General features: G+C 42.7%; 1 protein-coding gene across 2 annotated transcripts in view; it reads right to left on the bottom strand.

Annotated features, from left to right (window-relative positions):
* Window positions 1–26,892, bottom strand: part of ephb2b (eph receptor B2b) — a 115,756-nt gene that overhangs the window by 30,623 nt on the left and 58,241 nt on the right. For both annotated transcript variants that reach the window (XM_041033462.1, XM_041033464.1), the window contains exons 4-5: window positions 3,335–3,490; window positions 355–690 (exon numbers count right to left, since the gene is read on the bottom strand). In XM_041033462.1, coding sequence (XP_040889396.1) covers window positions 355–690; window positions 3,335–3,490 — 492 coding nt within the window. The remainder of the gene's footprint in view (window positions 1–354; window positions 691–3,334; window positions 3,491–26,892) is intronic.

Below are 26,892 nucleotides of genomic sequence, written 5' to 3'. Positions count from 1 at the left end.
TAAAGACCAGCAGGCCATCACATTCTGTCTGTCACATCATCAGCGGCACTCTCCTTCCCATTTTAGAGCCCTTAATCTGCATACATCACCATACGGGAGAGGAAAGAGACTGACTTAGTGGAGGTCTATGCACTGTGCATTATGTGCTCGTAGAGGAACGAGTGTGATAAAGAGGTACAGTACGGGGGCATAAGCGACAAAGGCGCAGCACAGAAATAGACATAGTAGAGTGAAGTGAAGAGAAGAGAAGAGAAGAGAAGAGAAGAGAAGAGAAGAGAAGAGAAGAGAAGAGAAGAGAAGAGAAAACCACATGGGTAATATGAAGCGTAGAAAGAGACAGATGGGCCCACTTACCAGCCTGGTTAGTGGTAATGTTGACTGAGGCATACTGAGGGGAGTAGGGGCTCTGATCTGACACCCCGTTGACAGCCTGCACCTCAAACGTGTACTGTGTGTGGGCCAACAGGTCGCTAATGTAGACCCGGGTTTCTGTCAGGCCCAGCTGACGGGGCAAAAACTGAACGTTGTCCCCGCAGCGGGTGCAGCCTCCCCGCCCTCCGCCGCAGCTCTTGCAGATGATGTTGAAGACTACATCCTCGCGGCCCCCTGAGTCCCGAGGAGGCATCCACTCCAGCATCACAGAGGTTTCGTTCACGCTGGATATAACAGCCTGCGGAGCTGAGGGGACAGCTGGAAAACACAAGAGTTTCTATAGTTAACACTTGAGTCATTAATCCAATGCACAGATATTTTCGGAAATAAGCTCTTTGATCAAATTATTTTGTGTCAAGAAGATTGCAGATGCACACTTAGTCATTCAAATTCACCATACTGAATGAAGTACATGCTGTATATTCCTATGGAATTGAGTATTCCATGTAACATAATACTTAGGGACCATTATTTTAGATTTTGAATTTTCTAATCCAAGAGTGTATCTGTTTTTATTTTGAATATTGAAAAACAAGAGCAAACTGGGACAAAACCAAACTAGAATTACTGCCCCACAGGCGCCAAATGCCTCTGCAGTTTACATCCATGACTGTCCAGACTCATATATGTGGTGAAGACTTTGTGCCAGATGTAACAGAATTCCCCCTTGGCGTTCCTGATGTATCGCATTCACAGGAATGGGACAGATGTGAGGTCACGGTGACCTTGAACTTTGATCACTAAAAATCTAATCAGTTCATCTTTGAGTCCAAGCGAATGTTTGTGCAATAAATTCCCTCACGGCGTTCCTGAGACTTTGCGTTCAAGAGACTGGGATGATCCAAAAACATAATGCCTCCGGCCACGGCTGTCGCTGGCACGGAGGCATAACAAAAAGACAAAGGAAGGGAAGAAAGACAAAGGAAAAAAAAAGGTTTACAAACAATACTTGAAATAGATCTGTTTGGGTGAAATGTTTGGTCCTTTAGCCGTACATTTTTCTTGAAACAACAAATCGGGGGGGGGGGGGGGGGACAATAAATCTGAACCAAAACAAGCTCACTTGTTGCTTGATTTGGTGCCTAACTTTGCACCAAAAACATCTCTTTGGTGGAGGAACAAATGCAAAGTTGCAGTTGAACATTGGATGATATAAATATAAATTTCATTCCATGTTTCCCCAAAACTCTTAATATAATCTATGCAGTACAAACATTCACGTGAGCCACAATTTAAAGGACGCTGCACTTGTGCGTCAACTACATTCCATCGCATTGTTCTAATTTTGTGATGGAAGCTGTGTTGTGTCCTTGATGACATAAAGGGCATAATTGCTAACTCTACTTAAATCACCCCTACACAGGAGGACACAAAATCCACAAGCTCACTAAGATACTATAGCTTCTTTGAGGTCTGAGCTGACTGCGTTCCAAGCTGGCAGTGCCTCTTCCCTCGGGATGCCCATTTACACTCTCTCATTTTCCACACTGGTGTCCACTTTGTCAAGTGTTTTCTTAACATCTATTCTTGACAATTTTCTCATGGAGAATCGTATAGAGTTACTGCAGCGGAGAGAAACCTACTGTTTCTCCTATTGAGACATTCTTAGCAGCTAGGCATTGCGGGGTGGAAACTTTCCACATGGTGCTACATGGTGAGTGACAGGCCAAACAAACAAACAATGAGAACTGTTTATCTTTTACAGTCATGTGCACCTAATTATGGAAGACGTACCCTCCAGGACTAATGAAATAAACAATTCCACTCCGCCCACAACAACCTACATCTGAATCGATCACTTCTTATTTAACCTCCTTTTAATTGGAAGCAATTAACACATCTCCGGCTCTGGAAGGAAGCCCATTGGAGGGCCCTTCTCTCATACATGGAAACATAACTCCTCCTTGGCATCTCCTTCCTGAAGAGGAGGACTAATACCCCCCCCTCCTCTCCCATTAGCTGGCGGACCGCTCTGATGGGCCCGTTCACTTGCTTTAATCAGGACGGGCCCTGCTACGCTTAATACGGGTGACGTGACGCTGCTGCTTTCTCATTCACAACAGCTGCTCGACTCCCAGAGCCAGGCTTATGCAAATCTCCTTTGTTGGAAACCATCAAATCTTTTCCCTCTTCTCTCCCTTTCAACACGTAGAGAGGGAGAGGGAGGAAAAAACACAACCAAAACGTTGAATGGAGCTTTTTTCCCTCACTCACCCCTGTTTTGTTTTAGTAAGACCACACTCTATGCACTGACTCTGTCTTTGTCACATACACACAACCCTTCTCCCTCTCTCTACCCTTCTTCCTTTCTATCTACGTGTCTTTCCCTCACGCTTTACCCCTCCCTGGCTCACTTTTGCTTTGGTCTATCCTTCCATCTCTCTCTCTCTCTCTCTCTCTCTCTCTCTCTCTCTCTCTCTCTCCTCTCTCTCAACCTCGGTGTCAGCCTCAAATTCAAATTCAAATTCAAACAGCTTCATTGGCATGACAAGAGAGAGTCTCGCCTGGGCTCATTCTCCGTGCCTGGCCCCTCACAAAGCTACGCGCCCTGGCCCAGTAACCTCTGCACTGGCTTGGAGTACGGGCTGTGTGATGTTGAGGAGGGGCAGCCGAGCCTTGTGCGTTGGGTCAGATCTGTGGACAGCCACACTATGGGCATGTCAGCGTCGCGTTCGTGTGAGGGACAGCTCCGACAGGGTTTCTCTGTTTGGAGTTACACAGACTACCACTGTCCTTTGATCCCGGGGCTCTTCTGCTTGCGGGTGTGAAATGTCTGTGTGTCAAAGAGTTCATATTTGAAATCAAAGACTTTGTGAGTGTCTATTCATGTCTGTATACTATGTGTATTTGAGTGTAGAGACAGTCGCAAGTTCACATATATTGATGTTAGTACAATACATACTTGTGCACGGCATCTGGAGGGGATCTGAGTCGGTGCGATAGTATCCGTTGCGGCAAACGCAGTTGATGGCGCCTTCGCTGGTCGTTCGGCTGTTGATGGGACACTGCATACAGGGCTCATCTCCTTGCATCGGCTTGAAAAAGCCAGAGGGACAAGCTGAAAGACAGGAGGAGGATAAGATAAACGATCAGAATAAAAAAACGACTTTTTTCAAAAAGCACAGTAAAGAAAAAAAGTTTCTTTGCATCAAAAACCTTTATAGTATGACAGCAGGAAAATTTACTCTCAGATTCAGTATACAGATTGTAGGACTTCAACTAACAATTATTAGTTATTCCATAAAATGTCAAAATAACATGGAAAATTTTCAGTGTGTGAGAGCCCAGAGTGATGTCTTTAAATTCCTCAAATTGAATTTTATAAAAAATACAAATAAAATAAAAAGTACATTTTCATTTTCTATCTACGTGTTACAATAAATTGCTAATCACAGACTAATCGTTTTGCCACTGATAACCATACATTAGGCAGCAGGTTAAATTAAGCAGTCTGTATTTATACATTCAGTATCTGATTCTTGCCACTTCTGTATTTCAAATTATTTACTTTGAGATATTTGGTAACGTGGTGCGATAAGAGCAGCCGTCCAGTGACCAGAATTCAAAGCAGCCTGAAAAACACACAGGCCACCAGAGTCCAACATATAAATATATATCGGTACAACCTGACATATAAATACAAACCAGTTAAGCCTTGCATGTGAGGCAACTCTCTGTAGATACGGCAACATGGCAACATGTTGTAAGTTTGCTTTGAATTATTCACCATGCTCTAGTTGCCTGAGAAATCTCTGAAGTGCCCTGCTTTCTGTTAAGAGCCCTTTTAAAGGCCTCTCTCTGGAAACCTGGAAGGAAAGTAACATTCACGGTAAAGACAAAGATGAATACACACCGCAGCTGCCATTAAATTTCATGTCTGTACATCTGCCTGTGTCTGGGTGAATCACAGACTGTATAAGGGGTGAATCTGTTTTTGTGTTGCCATAAGCATCAGTCTTTGCAGTGATAAACAAACTAACTTAGCTGTCTGTGAAATCCCCTTATCCTCTCCTGAGTCACATTCTGCCTAAACCTTCAGTGCTAAAAAAACACACACAAAAAAAAAACAACCCTTTTCCAGCATTTGCGCCTGCAGAGCTTTTTTTTCTATCTTGGGCCAAACCAGCTACAGCTTTGCTCCAGGTAATCCAACTCCCACCTGCTCCAGCGATAAAGCAGAAAATACAGAGGTGTTGAGACCGGAGGTGTGGGAAATACAGTAACATGAAAAATTCACACACGGGACGCACTACACATCTGAAGTTCAAGAGCCTCAGGTCTGTCAGTGCTGTTGCTTTTCTTTAGTAATGGCATAAAAAGCAAAATAATATTATTGAATATAGTGAAAGGAAACAAAAAGAAAGCTTTTCCATCCATTTACGGTTCTTTTTCTTATGTTTTATTTATTTCTAAATTAAACTTGGTAGTTTTATAGGTATATATATATATATTTTTTTAATCACAATCAAAGCTGATTTTGATTACCATTATTTCTTGTGTTTGTAATACTTAAAGCAATTTGTCTGACTTATTATGGGATCAGTTTTCCCATTTTCTGTATGTTTCTAAAAACTTACTAAAACATGACTGCAGTTTTCTACACTGTAAAGCAATAGAAAAAGGAAGCCATTATTTCATTCCAAGGCTGTTTCAGCAATTATAGCTCAACTGCAGCATCTGGAACATGGAAACATCTGCAGCTGAAACTCCCATTAAAAAAAAAAAAAGGCAAGCCTGAATTAGTCCGGATCCAATCCCAAATTAATATTACACATACATCACTGTACCAAGACCCTACAGGCCGGGAATTAATGCTCTTTTTTCCTCTTGTAACGCAAAGTACATTACTCAGAGCATTCACCTTCTACATCTGCCCACTGTATAACGATCCTGCAATTATAACAATACAGACATTAAATAAAAACAAAAGGCAATGGGCAGATGTGTTTTAGATGTGCTGTAACAGCACTGTAAAGTGTATTATAGCAAATAAATCAAATGTTTAATGTCTATCACTACTGTGATAACTGTGGAAAAGGATACATGTGACAATGCCCCTTTTTTATTGTACTGATACTGAATCAATTATTCAAGAAGAGAGTTTAAGTGGTTCAATATGATCAGTCTAAGCATTAGTCGAGAGCGGGCACGGTACAAACAGCTTCACTAACACAGTTTGTTTAAAATCTGTTCTCACTAAAGGCGTAGTATGTCAACCAGCTCAGTACAAGAAGAAGAAGATAACACGTAAGTGAACGTACGCTTTGAAATGGGAATACATTTTTATTTTCATGTGTTTATGTTAAAATGTGCCAGAAGCTGCTGTAAGTTTACATAACAGCGAGTTAGTGTGTTTCTAATGGTTCATTTTTGTAATCACAAATATCGGTGGCTATGAGAGTCATTCCAAAATAAAATAAAAAAAAGACAAGGAAAAAAAAAGCTATCTTAAATATCTCTTCACTAAGTATTGGCTTTGACATGTTTTTCTTCTTCCATGATTGATGGGGGAAAAGGTTTTGGGTACAGAGCGAAACACGAGGCCTGGACATTCACACTGCCAGTCAACAAGGTCTGTGAATGAGGCCCAGGCAACAGCTATGTGGGGAATTGGGACTGAACTTCGGCAGCACAGTGAGGTCTCTGGGAGTGCGGCGCTCCGAGGAGCAACACCAAAGGAAACAGCATAAAGAGGTAGTGAAGGGGGGAAGGAGAGAGAAGTGCAAAGATGGAAACAAAGAGGAGAGAGGGGAGAGGTGGGGAATGGCTGCGTTTGGGAGTTTTTCACCCTGGTAATTCAGCGTGTTACTGTGCCTACAATGAATGTATGTGCTGCAACAGTATGCAGGCTGTGCATAATAATCAGAACAATGACTTTAAAAATCTGCACGGGGGAGGAAAGAGAAAAAAAATTAATTGATAAGTGCTTATAAAGCCGCACAATGCCTTGCTACCAGAGTGGCTGTACTTAAATATTCAGTTGTTGGATGGCACACTGGTGGGTAATGCAAATTTTCCCACCAAGTACCACAGACACCCACAGACACAATTCTCTGGGCTACAGTAAGTCTGTTCCATTCAGTGTGAAAATTATTTAAGGAAAAATACATATGCTTATACATTCAATTTGTCTGTTTATGTCAAATTTTACAAATTATTTTAACCCACATTTAGACAACCTTGAATATAAGAGTGAATAATATATATATATGGCTAAAAAAATCCTTTAATACTATAAGTGGTCAAAACCCACCAATACTTCTCCCTAGCTTGATTATTAAGTGTGATTTATCTACTGTTAGTTAAGATTTGTATATTGGATTTTATGTCTCTAATTCCTTTGTTATACTTTTACTGTACCTTTTATATAAATTGTTTCACGTGTACATGTTAAAGTTAAGTCCTTAAATGTTTTTCACTAAAAATGTTATTTTTAACCAAAACTGACGACTTACAGCAACATGTAATCTCAGTTATTTTCTCGATGTCTTTCCTAAAATAATTATCTTGGCATTTAGTTTTGCTTTAACACAGAGCGCCAGAGACGTGGGGCTTAAAGCAACATGATAATTCAAATAAATACAAAATTCATTACAAAAAAGCAAAAAAAAAAAAATCTGATATTTCAGTATTTACCAGAAACAGTTAAAATCTTTGCCAATCATTGCATTTCCTCATGTGACAAAGCCTTTTCATCTAGTGCCTCAGAAAGTTCAAACAATCCATGAAAAAAAATCGTGAAAACCATCCTACCAAGTTCAAGAGGACACAGGATTATGTGTCTTGGCATGCCTCTCTGCCCTGCCACGGTCATTATTTTGGGCAAATATTTGGGGAATTTCCACTTTATACCCAGATGACAGATTTTAGGAGTTGCGAAGTTGTCTGGTGTCAGATGTAGAGAGGCAAAGACGTGAAGAGCAGTGATTAAAAAACAGATCAGAGCTTTAATTCCCTACCTCCCTGCCTGCCCAGATTGCTGCTGCTGAGCTGTTTGATCACCATCCTGGCAGTCTCGCTCAGCATGCGAAAGCTAAAGGCTGTTTTTTGGATGTTTCCTCTAACTTCAGATATCCTTCTGGCAAGAGGAGTTAATTACTATAAGAATATTCATTGACAGCAGCTCCTCTGTTGTTCCTGATTCCAATACTTATATATAAAAAAAAACAAAAAACATGCACATGCCACTATTAATATCATTAACATCATCAAGCAAACGGGCCACGTTCTGCTATCAGATCTCTGGGGACTGCGAACGTGGATTCTGAAAGTGGGACAAACAATGAAATGTGGCAATAAGTCAAGAACAAAAGCCACACTGAAAAGCTTTAAGGGAATTTATAAACATTTCAAACTCAGTTTAGCGGTAGCTGTGTCAAAAGGTCCAGATCACCTCAAAATTGGTTCCAGAGACACGGCTGGCATATTCACGCTTAAATTTGAAAAACAAGTGAAAACTTCTGCCAATGGGGACAGGAACTGTTTTTTTTTTCAATGCTGCTTGATCATTTAAAGACCAAGTATTGCATTACTTTTATCTAACACTGAAATAACACCCTAATACTGAATAACACCTAATACTGAATAATAACCCTACCCACACCCACACACACACACACACACATTCCAAACCTCCAGTTGCTTGTGTCTGTCTTGTTTATGACTTTTAATAACATATAGTGACATAAAGGCTTTAATTAGGGGTTTTTGCCAGACTCGCTGAATAAAAAAAGGACTGCGTGAGATGTGAGAGGTAAGTCACTACTAGGGTGCAGCTCAGTTTTTACAGCAGGTAATTTGCTGGTTGTTTCAAAGGTTTCCTGAATGTTACAGCTGAAGAGATTTACAGCACACCGAAGATGAGACCTGCAGCTAAAACCATCTGAATCCAAAGTCTGTGCATGTGTGTATTTGTGTGTGTGTATGTGTGTGTGTGCGTGTGAGCGAAGAGAAACACAAAAAAAAACTGAGAGGAAAGACAGAAGCAGAGAGAACGACAGAGAAAGGCAGGGAGTGTTGTTTTCAACAGCGATGCCGACGTGACCAGCCATGAATCTGGGTCCTCTGACAGAATCAGCAGATGCACACACACCAACACACAGCACAGAGAGAGCGGCCAAACAAAGACTGGGCATTTGACATTTCCATCATGGCTGCCTGGCAGTTCTGTGCGCTGTGCGATCACAACCAGACAATCAGCTGGCTGATACCAGGTAATCCAGCCTAAGGCCACACCTATTGAGGAAAAGAGAAAAAAAAAAAAAACAACAACCCCAGCACCCCTCCAGTCTTTTACACCCAGCATCTCTCATCTCCACCAGCCGACAGAGAGACTCTTTGTCCAGCAGGCTGGGGCATCACAGCACAACAACACCACACCCCTGCAGCCCCCTCTTCCCTGTTTCCCCCATTCCCCCTTTTCAGGATCCCATCCACCCTCCCCCAAAATCTGCTTTATTTAATGAACACACCATTAAAGAAGAGACAAGGGAGACAAAGACATGGCAAGGTGTGTGTATGTGTGTGCGTGCGTGGTGTTCAGGGTGTGAAAGAGAAAAGGCTGGAGAGGTAAAAGAAAAAAAAGGGAAAAAAAATCAGAGGTGCGAGGTTTTGTGAGCACAGCAGGAAAAAGTGCTGAAAGCAGTGAAAATGGCCAGCGTCAGAGGGATTGTGTGTGTGTGTGCGTGGATGCTGGGTATTTCCCTGTGACCAAAGAGGCCGCTACAGTGAGCCACGTACAAGTTTGGACCTCTATTTGCTTTGGTGCTGCCTGTAAAAACTATTTATATGAATCACTGCACGAGCAGCTCAAAGTCTATCGTAAAGAGATATGTTTCTTTTACAAGATAGACCACTGTTTCTCTGAGGACAAAATTAGATTAAGACAACCTGTTAGCTTTTGCAGCAGCTTTCTCATTACCACTAACAACCTACAACCACAACTACAGACCATTAGCCTTTGAACTGGTCGCATCTAAGTAGAGCGTAACCTTGTGAAACGACAGTCATGGCCGCAGATCAACCAGAGGAGAGCAGTCACGAGTTGTCTGTCTGTGCCTGGGAGTGAGGACAAGCCAGCCTGTCCCCCCCCGTCTGCCTCAGCACTTCCATGGGGAACACTAGCTAGCACTGTTTGCAACACAGGGTCTCCGCAATTCAATTAGGAACGCGGTCCTCCTCTCCGTCTAATTCAATCAGGCTTGTGTGAAAGCTATTAGACAACTGGCATTCGCTTCACCCCACACACACTGGCACACAAATGAGATATTCATTTCTCCCTCCGGGTTTCCATGTCTGGTGCAATTAACAGGTCTGGGACTCTGCGTGGCTCCTCACACTGTAAGCCAGGACAATGCCAGTGTGTGAGGGTGACCACTGATGATCTACAAGGTGTAAATCAGGCTACTCACAAACTCAAGGAGAGCACAGGGTCATTCAAACGGGTTAGTTTCTTAAAAAACTCCTGTCTGATGTTCAACGTTTATAATTAAGACGTGTTCAACTCTGAGCAGACGGGGCAGTGCCACTGCGTTACCAAACCACTAAAAAAGGGACACATGCACTTTCATGGGTTTACCCAATGAAAGAAAAAAAAAAAACATTACAGCCACTTATTTTAATGATTAGGTGCCACTTTTAACTCCATGAACTTTCGCAGTAAATCCAACCCTTCAAGCTTTGGAAAAATGCTTCAGATCTGAGCAACTCAGAGACTCGCCCACAAGTCAACATTTTAACAAATATGTGATCTGTTTAATTGTCTTGAACTCATGTTTGCTGATCCAGAAATCTTATATATGTGTGTAAGTTGTGTGTGTAAGTCATGGGGTATGAGAGGACAGGGAGATGATTGGAAAGTGACTTTTCCCTCTGTGTCCCTCAGCATTTTACTCTAAGCTGCACCTCCTCTGCAGTTGTCACAGAGATCACATCCCCAACCCCCCCCCGCACCCCCACCCCCACCCCCACCCCAACCCCGACAGGCTCCTCTGAGACAGATTAGGAGCCAAAGTGAGCAGCAGATTAGCTGGAAATGTGGGACACCTGGGAAATGAGCTCTGAGGGCGCAGGCACCTCGGGAGGGCTCAGGCTCAAAGAACACACACAAACAACACATGTAGTATACACACTCTCCGAAAACTTATGAACACACAGGACACTGCACCACACACATCATACACACACACGCACAGAGCTCATTTAATTCCATCTTCTTCCGATACACATACATCAACACATAAATAAGCAAAGACCATAAACAGGAAAGCTGCTAATAAACCCCATCTGGCCACTGCCCAGAGGACAATTTCAGCTCATACTGCAGGGGCTTAACCTCATATATGTGGCAAATATACAAGGCTCACCATCACAAGGTTTGGTATTTACAAGGACAAAAAGAAGTGTGGAGCACTGCTCAGAGTGTCAGTAGCAGCTAAAAATACTCCATAAGTTAATATTAGTCATGTAACAACTGGTGTAAACTAATTTCCAACTAACTGACCTTATTTCTCATTATCGCCTTCACTTTGGCCATAAATAACACATGTGAGCAACATGGCAGAGATGTACCGTGAAAACTGTGCATGTAAACATTTTCCACATTTGCAATACATTTTCACCGGATTATACTATTATTAATGTAGCTCTAAATAAAATTACACTAAAATAATTGTGGCTAATGTCAGCAAACACATATATGCAACTAACAATTTCTTCCATAATCAATTAATCTGACAATAATTTTTCAATTCACCCATTAATCTTTAGTCAGAATAAAGTGAAAAATAGTCATTATAGTTTTCCAAAGTTCAACGTGATGTGGTCCAACAGTCCAAAACTCAGGATTTAAACAGAGAAAAAGTACAAAAATTTACATTTGAGAAGCCAAGAGGCAAATGTTTGGCATTTTTTCTTGATAAACACCTTGAAAGATTAATCAATTAATCAAAGCAGTGTTTATCAACCAATCAAACACTCCTTTCAGCCATTTATCAGGCCATTGCAGCACATTGAAGTGCACAGACACACATTACACCACCTCACTTCTCAAACACTTGGTCTTTCTGGAGATAGTGCGTCATTCCCATGTGGCAAACGTTAGTTTCTTGATTCAAACAACGTTGGCAGAGTGGCTCTCTGTTCAAGACCACAACGCTCTCATGATGATCATCAGGTCATAAATACCAAAGGGAAAAAAAATCAGTGAAAACTATCTTAACCACAGTATTTCCATACTGTCTGATAACTACCATCTGTCAATAGAGGAGGAAACGGAGATGAAAGGGGAGTATCACTGGAGCCATGCATGCAGCACAGTAATAACGTCTGGAATTTTCACTGCGCTCCCTTTTTTTCTTCTTTTCCCATTTTTTTTTCAGCACAGGGGAGAAAAAAAAGAGGCACAAATGTGGAATGGTGAAATTACAGGCATCTGAGCCAACACATATACACACAGGGTAGGAATATGAACAAGGCTAGAGGGTGGGCGGTTGTGGGGAATAAAGCGGAAAGGGTCATTTCATGCAGGCAGATCACTTGACAGCTTGCTCTCCAGAGGATGTAGGGGTCCAATCAGGTTGCTGGTGGACCCCTTCGGTACACTGGGCTGCAGATGGCTGGGGTGTGGCAGGAGGCAGGCCCCTTTGTCGGCATTAATCTCCATTTAAGATGGCTTGTCAACCTTCAGGATCCACCTCACACTGGAGCTAGCTACCTTGTGTTCCATTATTTGTAATGACAGATCATTATCTGGGCTGGAAAAAATGTCACTTAATGCAGATAATGGCACATAATTTGAAATTATGGCGCGGTCCTTCTAAATCTGGCCACCAATTGAGCCTCTGTGCTCAGATGGGGTAATTAATTCAGTCAAATTCTGTGTCTTATTGCATGAGGGAGGGAATTAGCAGATGTATGCATAGTGTTCAGTGGTTGCAAAATTGTCTAATTCAAATTAATTCAGCTTATTAATTGTTTTGGAGACCTAATTTGGCATATCACGTCACAGTTGTGTTTTAAATCTCTAAATCTGTTTACATAACAACAGCCTCAGTTTCTGTTTCACCTCCCACCATCCACCCTCCACCCAGGGTTGTCTCTTGTCTTTGTGGGAGTTCATCCTGTTGCATAAAGTTTTTCTCCCCCAAACAAAGGCGGTCTGGCCTTACTTAACATTGCATGCAAGCTGCAAGTGGAGACACTGAACTTTTACTGTCATGTGACACCAAGAGTCAGTTATTGTGCTTCTGGTGCTACTGTGTTCCTGACGGTGGGAAGGGAAAAAAAAAAACACTACACCTGTCTTTTCACGTACAGCACTGCCTGAGTGGGTGTACACTGTTTCGAATTTGAGACAGGTAGGAAATAAGGAGACTTCGGAGCGATCAGATGTCAGATTGTTAAGCTGTCATTGTTGAGGCAAACAAAAGAATGTGGGCAGCTTCCACCCACCCTCGCTCCCATGGGAACAGATCACCTGCAGCACCACAGGATGCACTGAATAGCACTGCACCCCTGGAAACACCCTCCCACCTATGACAAGATCGTACAGTGGGTGCAATCATAACAAAACATCTCTTTTCCCCTGTGGACAGTCGTTCACATAGATTCCGCACCATTCGTGCTCTACACCACAGCTCTCTAAGCCTATGATTCATAAATTTATTGTTAAGGTGTTTGTGTGGAGGACTATGTTTACAGTACATGCTCTTCTACTCACATAGATCGATGTGTCTGAACTCTATATGAGTTTTGACTGGGGCTGTCAGAGCCTCGGCCTCCCAAACCCCCAAATGCGCCCTTTGCTCAAGGACAGCTAGTTGCTAGGGCAACAGGAGCCATTGCCATGTAAGGCAGCTTCTTTGCTCCGTTCCGCAGGCTGCACCCAGACCTTACAGCCCCGATCACAGTCTCAGACTGCTGATGACAGCGGGACTGGGTGGAGGAAGCAGAGCGAGTGGAGGTGGAGGCAGAGTGAGGAGGGAAGCGGGTCGAACGCAGGAAAAAATGACCTCAAGGACCTGCTGAAGACATACAGCCGGCTGGTCTAGAATTGACATAATTGTCTTGGCAGAGATAAGAAGCAATACAAGATGAATTACGCTGCCCAGTCCGTGAAATAAGCAACCCGCTAAAGTTGCCTTACTGTTTTGGAGCTTGACAGAATTCGTAAAATATCATCAGCTTCATGGTGATTTCAATCTACCCTATCTGGTTCAACAGCCAGCCTTTTCTGCCCAACACATCCCCAGCAGCTGGCATCCTGGCCAGTAAAGGTGAGAGGCAAGCAGGGAGAGGGGTGATGGCGGTGGTGGCGGTGGCAGCAGCGGCAGCGGTGGCGGGGTACTTTGTGCCTAGAGGCAGATGTAGGAAATAGCTGACAGAGGCAATCACTAGTCTGTATGTGTGTGTGTCTTTCTGTGCGTATGTGTTTGTAAAGGACAGCACAGGGAGCAAAAGAGAGGAAGACAGAGTGAGACAGAAAGAGAGGAGAGAGCGGGAAGGAGGGGGGACTTTACCAGAATCCAAACAAAGGCAGCAAGCAGCAGCTCCGAGCTTGGTGACAGAGGCTCCCCAAGGTGCAGTCTAGCTGATGGACAGGTGGCATAAAGGGGCTGCATGTTGTCCAGTCAGTAGGGACAAGGGGGTGTCACACTGAAGGGGGGGGGGGGTAGGAGGGGAGGAAGGAAGGGGGGGGGGGGGGGGGGGGGGGGGGTGCCATTGCAAGGAGCAGCTGGTGCTGAATCCTGTCACTGTCCCTGTGTAACCCTCCAATGCACACATACAAACACACAGAAAACACACACATACACACACACCTCAAACAAAGCACAAAAGATAAACAGTGCCCTGAGCCGGTCTGTGAGTATCATGTTCTTAGGCTGGATTTTATATCTCCAGCCATCTCTCCCTGGAGTGTATTTATTAAAGATTATATCAATTCTTCTGACCACAAGCATTTAATGAGGCAGCAGGGAGTCTGAGTGAATTCTATTATCCATCTGATCTACAAGAGGAAAAAAAAAACAACAGCTGTAATGCGCCTATTTCGCACGCATGCATGCATCCAAGAACCACACACACGCCTCGCTTAAGAATTACATTACTTAAGTACGAAACAAAGAGGGATCCTACAGAGTCCTCCAACCCCCAATTTTCTTGTGTTATTTTCTTTCAATAGCCAGAATATTTAAGCTTTTTGTGAAAAAAAAACCCAAATTTAAACCATACCCCATTTAAACTGCAATTTCATTACTTGTCCCATGACTGTGACAATTTTTTGAGCATTTACAAGCTGCTCAGAATAAACCCAGGTGAAAGTGTGCAGAGGTAAATTCTCTGATCACGTGACCAGAGTCAAGCTTTCTTGTCAAATGGATAAAAAGCTCATGAAAATTCAAGCCATGACATGTCGCAGAAGACAAACCACCAAAACAAGATTTCACCTGATATCAAGGCTCAAAGACAGAACCCAAAGGACTGAAATCACAAGTTTGCAACCGCACACAAAACACACCCAAAACCCTTTCTCTGCACCGTTACACCTGTGTCTGAAAGGGCTGGTATTGTTGGGAGGAGATTCATTTGAAGGCTTTAATGGCTGCTATTTAGAGGTGGAATACATTAAATAGCCCAATCATGGCTGCAGAGTGAGGTGGTGGCCCCAGCAAATTTATACGGAGTGAATAGATCAACTAATTAGCCTTTAAATATGTCATTGATTCATCTAAAACAAGGGATCCCTGAGCTATTCATCTGCCTGCTCTGCGTCTTCTCCCCCTCTATGACTACATCCTTAACCCTGATAAAGGAGGGGCTTGGCTGGCTGGTCTCCCTTCCATTTGTCCTAATCAATGGAGGCTGTTCAGCCCAGACCCAGGGGGTCAGTGAAATTAAGTACCCAGCTCACACAGAGAGGGATCAGGCCAGTGCTGGGCAAGGAGGGGTGGGGGTGGAGGGGATAGGAAAGCCCTCTGTTACCTTGGCAACTTCACTGCTGCTGAGTTTCCCGTATATTCCTTCAGTCCAACTCTTCTTCCCTTGTTGAGATTGTTTGCACCAAAATGGCTGCTCTCTAAGTTGTTGACCTATGGACAACTCCTTAAAAATACTTTGATATGACCATAAAAGGTATATATTTATATAAACAGTATATATTTTTTCCACTACTGTTGACTTGCAACCCCTTTGCGTTTAGAGAAATTAATTTATATGTTCATGGTCAATAAACTGGCACAAATGAACGTTACCAGATTAAAACCAATGTAAACATATCAGTGCTGCTCTGTGTGCAGTACAGCCACTTCTCACCATGGACACATTCTGCAAACAAATTCCAAGTATTGATTTAGACACACAGCACTGAGGTGAGTGATAAATTATTCTATACTGATACAGAGACCTCATCACCAAGATGAAGTTTCAAATGCTGTGCAGAATCACAAATAACTGGGTTTACTCGGTTTATAGTTTGTGTTGTATTTCACAGAATAACAAGACTAGAGAGGCAGGAGGGTGGGTACCTTTTTACCATGTTGTGATAATACCTTTCAACAAGATGCTTAAAATAATTTTGCAGAGGTGACTGAAGAGGATACGTGATAAACTGAGGGTAACCAAAGATATTTCCTCATATCCCAAAACACTGTCTACCCAAGGAAAACATCATGTGATCATTAATTGGGCATGTCTTTTGTTTATGTAATAGGTTCTTACCCACTACATTTAGGATCTGTTGGATCTTTTTTTAGAATTTGTTAGAGTGTCTTTTCTGGTTTTCTGATTTCCAGTCATTGGTTTCTTCACGGTCTGCTCTCTGCTCAGGAATGTTCCTTCACTCTACCAAGTGTTGGCAATCTGCACCTCACCAACTGGGATTTGAAGGAATGAGGAAGCAACGGTTTCTTTTTCTGTGTATTTTGGATTTTGTTTTTCCAGGAAGCCCTTACGAAAAGATTAACATGTGATCCTGTCAAGTTATTTTTGCAGTTAAAGCACAAAATAATAAATTCATGTAGTAAATTGATCTGACAGTTTTAATTATTTTGTCACACTCTTAATAATAGCTGAGTGGTTTTGACCATAGTATATCTAAAGCTCTCATTTCATTTACTGGGTTGTGAGGAAACTGCTCTTCATCTGGCAGGAGGGGAGGGGGGTGGGCGGTGGGGGGTGGGGGGTTACACCCGTGGCCAAGAGGTTAGAGCAGTGACCTTAAAGGATTTCTCCTCTCCTTCTTCTTGGTGGCTCACATCCTTACAGAATCCATACCACCCAACAAATGGTGGAGAGTCTCTGGTGAGGGCTATATGTCAGTCATCTTCAGGATTAGTCGTATGACTAAACTTCACGAGTCACACATGTCATTCACATACGCATATAACCTTAATGTAACCAATGTAGCCTGAAGGCACAGCTTTCCCCTTGGCACGGCTCAGCACATTACAGCACTGCATATCTGACATAGTCATACAGGTCGGCACATATCATCTTTGACGTTAATGCTGAGGTGCTGAAAAGGTCATTGTAAAAATATAATGCCTGAGGAGAGGCCTCTACGTTCTGGGGGACAGCTACTGTATTTACTCATAAGATGACAGTGATGTGAGTCATCAAAACTATATCTGTTTGTGTCCTCTGCAGACCAACTTAAATCTGAGGAAGACAGAGGTGAACCATTGAATACACATATACATTTACTTAATGTAAATGTAAACTGTAAACACACAGACATCAGGGTCAAAATCCAGTTTTGTGACCGTTATGGTCACCTAGTATTAGTGAAGCTGCTGGAGAAGTTGAGGCAGCTTGAAATGAGTGAAGGCCTGCAAAAAGGGAGACTGGCAGATTAGTCTTGGGTTCCCAGAGGCAGTAGGATTATCCCACTGAGGGCAGTGGGGGTCATGTCAGTCGCACTCAGACAAAAATCCCCATCTATACCTGACCAGACCTGGATGAAATGCCAAAAAATTCCTTATATGTGTTTTAACCTGGCTGGAAAACCAGATAGCTATAATTATCAAAAACGCGCCAGAGAGGACTAAAGTAAATTTGTGTAATGTGTGTGTTAATGGCTCAGGTTTCCTAAACCCTGAAAAATCTCCTGTTCCAAATACTTTAAAACAAAGCAAAAGCTATTTCACACAGCTTTGCTGCATGGAAGTTTGATGAGGAAATGGGAAGGGCATCCATCCAAGACCTTCAATTTGTGGACCTCTGTCAACTCCTTTAACCAGAGACATAAGCAATTGATTAAAGAATAAGGAAAGTCCTACTCGGAGTCCTGGGTGGTCATTTTTATGGGCTCTTTTCTTAGACTGCATCAACAGCCTTCGATAAGCACATCAGACTTCCAATGTCCAAATCAGACTGCTATGATAATCTGCCCCCACATTCTATGTCAGTGTTTTCTGTATGCAGGAAGAACATTAACAACTTATCCACATTACTGTTACAGTGCCAACATATGAAGTATTTGATTAGAGTCAGTAACAAATCAAGTATAGACAGAGATTTTTTAGGATTTACCCTTTGGCTGCTATCTTTTTTTTCTGGATAGAAGATCTATTGAGAATGTGTTCCACAGGGCACCACCAGGGGCCTCCTAAGAGGTCAAATACCTTCTTATCAGCACACTAACAGGTTCTGGCTCGACAAGCTCAATTAGCCAGCGCTTAGTGCAGTGTATGAGGAGACCACGCTCTCAGCACGAGGCCCATATCAACAGAACCAGGGAGATGACAGACAAGCCAGGCCCACAAAAGCCTGATTGTGGCGGTGCCTGGAAGGTCAGTGAATGGGTAGAGAGGGAGGAAGGACTTATGTTCTCAGGGGTTTTGTGATGTGGTTGATAAGAATCTCCCATCTGAATGACAATGCCACTGTAGAAAGTCTTCCTCTGGATAGATTACTTCCATTGAGGTCAAAATCCTTAAATGAGCATGACAGAAGAGAGTGCCGATAAATGAGTTTTAAATGAAAGATTTTTCCAGTGTAATTGAGACTATAGTGTATCTAACACATTGCTCCCTTTTGCATTCTTTAGCATTAACTGACAAGGCCAGACAGCTTGCAGCATGCTTTTGACAGGGCAGCTGCGTTGTTTGGAAGGACCAAAAGATAAATAGTGAGGTGTTTAGGCATGTCACCCAACTGTTTTGATAAAACAATGACTGCATTTCTGGATCTCGGCTGCCTCAGTTGACGCCCATCCCTTTTGCAACACTATACTGACAGATAACGAAGCACGTCAGAGGCATGATTTCAATCATAGTCAGTCATTCAGTAATGGGAAGCCTGCCTGTTGGCATGGCATGCACACAGATGGAATTTAAGCCATCTTTTGCCAAGCTTTCATTGGCCCTTTTCCCCATTGCCACACTTTAAATACTGTGAATGATCCGTACTTAATCACATTGCTTGCAGGCCCAGTAGATTCTCATAATCTCACAACTTTGCACTGTGTTGTGATAAAACTCCTGACGGCCTATGGAGCACACATAAACATTCAACGCTGTGATAAAAATTTCATAAAATTGATGCTTTAATATGCACTCGTACAGGGCTCCTGCATTCAAGATACACGTGTTCTCATGTTTCCGAGAGGCCATCATGAATACGTGATGGTTCCTCGGCCTGTGCTACGGAACCAAGATATGTTGTGTCTACCTCCACTCAGAACATGTGGCTGTTTCTTCTTGCTCCTGCAGACTCGAGACAAAGAGCACAAAAAAAAAAAAAAAAACTTAACTACAAGCAATCTGTTGAAATAGGTCATTATGGTGGAGGCATGCTGTGAATGCACCGAGTCCCCAAATCAATACGTGAATTGCTATATTTAGTAAGAAGGTCGCAAGGAGGAGTTATCAAGGCTCTGCAAGGAATGAGTGACATCAGTGTATCAGCGCTGTGCTTGAGTTGAGCCTGCTTATTTTAGATGCAGATGGCTTCAAAATGTCTTCTCTAGTGAGGGTTTCTCTCTGCGGAGAGCTGAGATGTCCCTCATGGTGGCTGAAAATGTCACATGCTGCTCAGTGTCAATGTCATAACATTAACCTTCAGCGTGCTACATTGAGATGGTGTAATGAAATATCGGTGTAGCCTTGTTTTGTGCAGTATTGTTAATCTAACTTATTCAGTGGTGTGGTTAAAAGTTTACACACATTGGTGAATAAAAGCCATATCCTTCCAAAAATACTGTGCTTCAGCAATGACAAAAGAAATCCAGTCCTAAACTGAGCCAATTCATATCTTACATATCTCGTAAAGGGAGAGGAACCCACTCCCTCGCCAAGTGCATAGCATCATGTACTGTGGTTAAGAGAAACATAGTATGAGTCTACTCTGTATCATGATCTTTTCCTCTAAGACGCTTTCTCCTCTTTCCGTCTCACCAGCTCTCGTCTCGTTTTAGCTCTGTCCCCCTGTGAGCTGACAAGGTCTGTCTTTTTGTTTTCAACCAAAATCCTCAGCATCGTCATGACTCTGCATGGTGGAAAAAAAAAAGAGCTAAGACAAGGGGAGAGCAGAATCAAAACAACCTCATTAATAACTGTGACTAATGTATTCCAGACAACTCTGTAAGCCTGTTACTTCACAGAGAGGAGATGCCTGTATAGCGAGCGGAGGCAGCGGTGGCCCTGGTGTGTGTCGAGACGATGCCATACTGAGTCCTTTGGCGGGTTGGAATGAAAACACCCTGCACATGAAAATGAACTGATCTCTCCCCCACCTAAACCACCAGAATAACTCTGTAGAGACCACACAGAGATGGCCACAATAAACCAGAACACTGGTCCCAGCACGAAGTGAGCATTTCCCAGGCATCAATATTGCGAGGCAAATCGAGGCTTTGTAGTAAACACTGGCGGGTGGTTAATGTCCGGTCCTGAGGAGTTGGGTACGTGATTTTTCAGTTTGGCCTGTTGACTGAAAAATCTTGACTCCTATACATTTAATGTACAGAGCTTTGCAGTGCAGCAAGTCCATGTTTAAAAAAAAAAAAAAAACACAGGAAATCAAATCCTGACCTAAAGTACCTCACATTTCTTTCTTTTTTCATGTCAATACTAAAAACCCAGTAGAGTTAATGGACAGTCAGCAACATCAGTTTTGCCTTGTAGAGAACCATAGTTCAAGATTCTGCACTGGAACAAAGAACTGTAAAATATTCTGCTTTAACTGGACAGAGCACTTTACTGGTAATGAAGATATTGATCTATTCCTCAGGTAAAATTCAGTGTATCAGATAAGTCCTCTCGTGGAAAAAATATTTTTTGCTCATGCCCAATTAAATGCTAATTTTACGATACACAGGAGTAAATTTTATGGTGTCTAGAATTACCAGAAACTTGTGCGGTGGAGAATTAGATGGAACTGAAAGGCTATACTTCAGTCTAATAAAAAGAAATTAAACAGTGATTACTGTCTAATTTTCAAACATGATGGGGATATAAAAACATTGCGATATCCCAGCACCGTACTTTAAGTCATGCTGTGAGGTGCACAGGAAGCAATTGTTATTTTTCCACACAAGGCAAAACAGAGCAGTCTTCTCATTAGGTTGTTGTTTACAGTCTCACCTCCTCCTTCTCTGTATAAATTCAGTATAAACAGAGAATCCCTAAAGGCTTTACAGTATAAACTGTGGGAAAATAGCAGTAATCACAACGCAAAGACCTAGAGGTGGAGAGGAAGAACAGGGAGGAGAGGGGGCACATAGCGAGATTATTCTCACCCACAAACCACTAGTATATTCTATAAAGTATTGGTAGGAATATTCTGACTTGATAAGGATTAGCCTGGCAGATTGTGCTACGCCTTTCATCTTCCAAAGCGTGGCTTAAAAAAAAAAAAAAAAACGTATCCTTTAGATGAACCCAGTTCTTTACAAGACTCATAAGAATGAGAGAAACCGCGTCGAACTGTACCTTTCAACCGAAGGCTTGGGAATCCCACAGGAGAGCGGAACAGCTCATTATATTGAGTAATTTATTTGCTTAGCAGCTGCCCAGGGGGAGGTAAAAAGTTTTAACATCCAGAAAATTTTGTAAGTGGTCCATTTACAAAGCCGAGCTGTCCCCCGCAGCAACGGAACACCATCCCCCACAACAAGGCTTCAACAATTAAACCAGGCCACTGGAGCCAAGATTGTTTTCCTGCCCAGCATCAAGTGTGCTCCTCCTGCACAATTACACTCTTAATTGAGAACTGTGATAAACAAGCATAAGCAGGGACTGAGAATATTAAATACCACAAACAATACAGCTGTGTGTGACAGGAAACCAAAAAAGTATGCAAAAAAAAAAAATCAAACTCCATGCAAAATATGGAGCACTCACAAAATGAGACTTACACACTGTCTTTTCAGTGTTTAGGTTGGAAAAACAGTGATTTTGTAAGCTAAAGCTTTAACTAGGTCTGTTGGTCAGTCAGTTGGTCCAGCACTTTGGTCCAGATTGAAATATCTCATCAACATTTACACAATGGACAGCCATCACATTTGGTACAGACATCCATGATGGCAACAGGAGAAATCCTAATGACAATAACATGCTACACTCAGATGGTGAATATAGTAAAAAATGATACCTGCTAAACTGCACACAGGTAGTAACCTGGCAAAGAAAAAGTCCAATCCTGCAGTGGTGGCACTTGACAGGGGGGAGCTTAACTGAGCACTGGTGGGGCTTTATAGGCATGTGTTCAGTTTCAAACCCAAACACCACTCCGAAACCTCCCAGGGAGCATGATGGCAGAAACCTTTGCTACGCTGCTCCAAGTTTTGAGTTGACATTAGCCAGCGGATTTCTAAACATTATGGAATTAAATCCCAAAGTAAAATAAACCTCAATATAAACTGCATGATTTGGTTGTTGATTTTGCTCAAACACTGAGGCAGAGGCCCCGGCGGCCAGATAAGACTTGTGTGGACATGATCTCCTCACATGATTCACTGAGCTTAACAGAGATGTTGCCCTTGAGTCCAAGGATACTTTCTGTTTCTGTTGCTTTTTTTTTTTTTTTTCCTATTTGGTCTCAGGTACTGGAATTAGCTGTTAATTGAACTCAGCCTTTTTGTTTTCCTTTGAGAACAGCAGGGTGCAATGCTGAATCTAAATCACTCTGATTGCCAAGCAATTAAATGCACAGGAATTTATCTTAATGACACTACCAGAGAGATTTATCGACAGCTCAGAGATTTACAGTGCACGCTGACTCATGGTACAAAGCAAAGTGGACAGTGTCTTAACAGGGATTTTGGATTTATGGATCTCAACTGTGTATCCACTCCATATGTCATTGTTTATATGTAGAAGATGAAAAAAGTGCCTTTCTCACAGAACATAGTCAAAATATGTATAAAAAAATGTTATAATTTCCAGAACAGATGTTAGTAGAATTATTTGTAGGCGGACAACCACGCTTTTCCGAAATTATGTGTTTTGAAATGAGCTATATCAGGAAATCTTCTCAGTGCAGACAACCAAGTAATCCCTCAGCTGAAGTCAAAACATCCAAACCACAAAATGCTGGAGTTGGGGAGTTTATATGATTAATATTCTCTCCCTGTGAAGCCTTCCTTTTAGGGTGCTCAAAGGAGATGATCTCTCTTGTGGTTATTAGTGCAGCATGTTGAAGGGTGGCGAGGCATATAACACTGATAAGAGGAGCAGAGGAGAAAGAAGCTCCAGTACTTCATGTGTCCTTGTTAATATTTTTCTCCCCCCTTTTTGCCTTTCCATTCTGATCCATCTCGACTCTCACATCTCTCGGCCTCACTCATGCAGCGATTTAATCTTTAATCGCCTGAAGTTTAACAGGGGTGAGATCTTTGTTGGTGGGTGATGTTTCTTATTTTAGAATCCATTATAGTTCTGCAGCGGCTTCTCCATATGGGATGAAACGCCTGTTCTCTGTTTTACTGTACTACTACTAAGTGAAAGCCAAGGTGAAGGCCACTGCAGACTGCAGTCATACAGTTACACAAGTTGCTGTCATCAGAGCGCTTCTCAGAGGAACCAACTGTCAAAGAAGTCCAATGAACTGAACAGCAAAACAATGAATAGCCAGTGAATTATATAACTACCAGATGTTTTTGTAATTCTACTCAGTGTTAAGGGGCACATATCTAAGCTGAGTAAACGCCACAACAGTAAGCACCATGCTGCAACAGTGTGACGTTCTATCAGACTGAACGACCGTCCTGTGCGAAGCAGAATATAGACTCAAACGTTTCCGTCTCCTAGCGAACGACCAAGGGGTTAACTGTGTGTGAACAACTGTGCTCATCCCTTGGATACTACAAAATACACGTGGCACATAGATGTCAGGAATGGATAAGCTTTCTCTCCACTCTCACTTTTAGAACAGCTCCGATGTAGGTCAGCAGCATACAACACAAGATACCACAGTTTCCTCTCAATGTTGACCGAGTTCTAATAGATCATTGGAAAACAAGGTCACTGATACTCAAGAGGGATCCATGTCTTTAACTGTGAGCCCGATTGTTCCTCATCTTTTATCCAGACACATGCTTGATCCATCGGTCTCCCTTAGCCAAGAAAGAGACTTGAATCCTCTAACAGGACACAGGCGAGGACATCTGAGAGAGAGCACATGGGGATGTTTTGACAAAGCCCCGGCCTTGTCCCTGATGAGAAAAGAGAGGCACATTTGGAGGGATCTCTATATAGTGCACAGCTCTTATTTCCTAAGTGTAAGGACAACCTGTCCAAGGCAAATTTATCATGCACAAAACCTATATGGTCTCAGGGCTGTCACCCAGCTCCACTCTCATGGAGAAACACCAGAAAACAGTCTGTGGTCATCAGGCTCTGTGGTATCTCCAGGCTCAGGCAGAGACAGGGATAGGTGTTACGAGCAAGAACCAGATCTGCAGGAAGCCTCTACAGTCAGCGAGATGACCAGTAATGTAAAAGGAAAAGAGGTGCTGGGATTATAAAAGGTCATACTGTCTGAATTTGAGATTTAAAAGATGGTGTGGGATAATGAGCAGTATGACGGTGGGGCATATGGAGCGGAGCCTGACTTGTGCAAAAACATGTGGAAAACGTTTGCCAGCTTAACAGGCCATGATCTCTGAGTTCAGGGAGATTCGCAGGGATCGCAGGTCACGTTATCACATCCGCATATGATGAATGTGCTGTGAAAATAAGGATGATTAAGTGTATGTGTGTGGGTCTGTGTTCCTGTGTGCACAAGACTGCCTACTGTTACTTGATCTGTGCACTGACTGTGTAGTAATGTGTCTTAGAAGGCCTGTATGTGTGTTTACTTTTCAGTTTTTCTCTCATTAGACTCTCTCCTTCCTCTCATTACAGGCTCCCCAACACTTTTTTTTTCTAGTTTTCTCTCTCCTGCTGTATGGATGTGTGCAGGGTGCAGAACAGATAGAGAAAAGGAAGACTGGCAGACAGGGGGGGAAAAAAAAGCACCTGGCCATACTGAAATCCCATCACAGTGGGGAAAGAGGGAATAAAGAGTCCTGAACGTTCCCTGGGGCCTCTGTGGACAGAATGACACGTCTTAGAGCTCGCCTGTTTGCCTCCTGCTGTTAGAACATCCTACGCTCTGTACAGACCAAAGAGGCTACCTCTATCAAATGTACATCACAGGCCCTTTATTGGGTCTAAATGAAAAGATCAGTAATGGAAATTAAGTCATGTTGTCTATGATGCCATTTAACAGGCAAATGCTGCAGTAATGAACATCTGTTCAGGCGCTAATTTGTATTCCGCGTTCTTAACTAAACAGCTCGTAACAGCAGCCGAAGCAGCCATCAATCTAAGAGAATAAGTGTGGCTTTTACTTTAACATAATATTGTGTGAATGTCTACTGTGTAGGCAGACTGTTGACATTTTGGTTTCCCTCTCTCTTTTTCGTATTTTCTCTGTCTCTCTCTCTCTCTCTCTCACTCTCTCTTCCTCACGCTCTCTGTTGCTGCAGTCCAGTACAAACCTTCCTTCATCATTGTTTGCACACTGCACAATGCAGCAAAAGCCTTGAGGGGGTGTGTTTGTTTTGTTTTGCTTTGTGTCTTGTTCCAGCGCAGAGGACAGCCATCCCAGTCATCCAGTCATCAGCGTGGCTGTTCCCCACGTGCGCTGTTAGTCAATTAGAGCTGCCATTAAAGACAGAGGCACCCAGGGAAATAAAGGCAGCAGCGTGGATTTGTCTGTGCTACGCTGATTTCCACCCTTAAACCCTCTCCAGACGAGGAGACTGCAATAATTGGGATTCTGACAGTGGGTTAGGGGGACTCATTTCCTGCTTTCGCCTCCTCCCCTCTGCTTTTCCATGCAATCATGTCTATCCAATCATGTCTTCCCAGCACCCACCTTTGCACTCGATCCCCCTAACTCTCTTTATCTACAAGCACATTTGGCTGAAGAATTACTGAAGCCTTTCCTCCTTAATCTAATTGCTCTGGAGCAACAGCAGGAATCACACTTCCAAGCAGCTACTACCCACCCCTGATGTAGACCTCACGAAGAGACTGACATTAAGAGAGGTCCTAGTGTAGTTCCAAATTCTCCACACAGTGACCTCAAAATGCTTATCATTCATGTGACTAACTGACTCGCTGCAGGTCATGCATATCCAGGAGACTTTGCTATGACCATTATGCCGGATATCTGAATAGCGTCACTGCCTGTGAGCATCTAGGTACTGTATGTCTGCACATGCACCTGTGTCAAACAAAGGCAGGTAAGGTGCAGTTTCACTGTCTACTACAAGGATTTAACATCATGGCCTGGAATTTATTTTGAAACTATACAAGCAGATAACTGCGTTATGGAATGTTATTGGAAAAATGCGACTATCAGGGAAAAAATACCGTATGCAAAATGCATTTATGTTTATGTGACATATTTATATTTGCCTGAGAAAGAATTTTTCTTTCTCAGGCAACGTCATTGGTTTCACCATCAAAACAATTTTTCACACCATTATTTCCACTACATGAGTAAAAGAGCATGCAGAATATGTAACAGTGGCACTTTTTTTTAATCCACTGTCGCGCTGTGTGATGTTAAGTGTTGACAAATCTCTCCCTACAAATCTTTGGCCACAGGGCCACACAAACTACGCTGCTTGTTTTATGATGCTTTTCTTTTTACTCCCCAAACAGTCATTAACAAAAACATAACCAAGACATGAATCAAACTGTTGTTATCACTGTGACAGATTGTCTCCGTCTGAATCTTCACTGCTCCATAACACGAGCCACGCTCCCACAGTCGAGACCCTTGAACTCACAATAGCATGGGGGTTAGATGATCAGATTACAGTGAAAAAACACACATGGGCATTGTTAAAGGAGTTTGCAATTCCACCCATGAACATGGCTCTCATTGTGCCCCACTGGAAAGAATGCTTTTTATTCTGAAGTGAACAGCAAGAGCAAACAGGACCTCATGTGTCTCTTTGGTGCACCA

Source organism: Toxotes jaculatrix, chromosome 3 (assembly GCF_017976425.1).
Source record: "Toxotes jaculatrix isolate fToxJac2 chromosome 3, fToxJac2.pri, whole genome shotgun sequence".
Classification (NCBI taxonomy): domain Eukaryota; kingdom Metazoa; phylum Chordata; class Actinopteri; family Toxotidae; genus Toxotes; species Toxotes jaculatrix.
The sequence above is the reverse complement of the archived record's forward strand: the minus strand, read 5'-3'. Positions and strand labels throughout refer to the sequence as shown.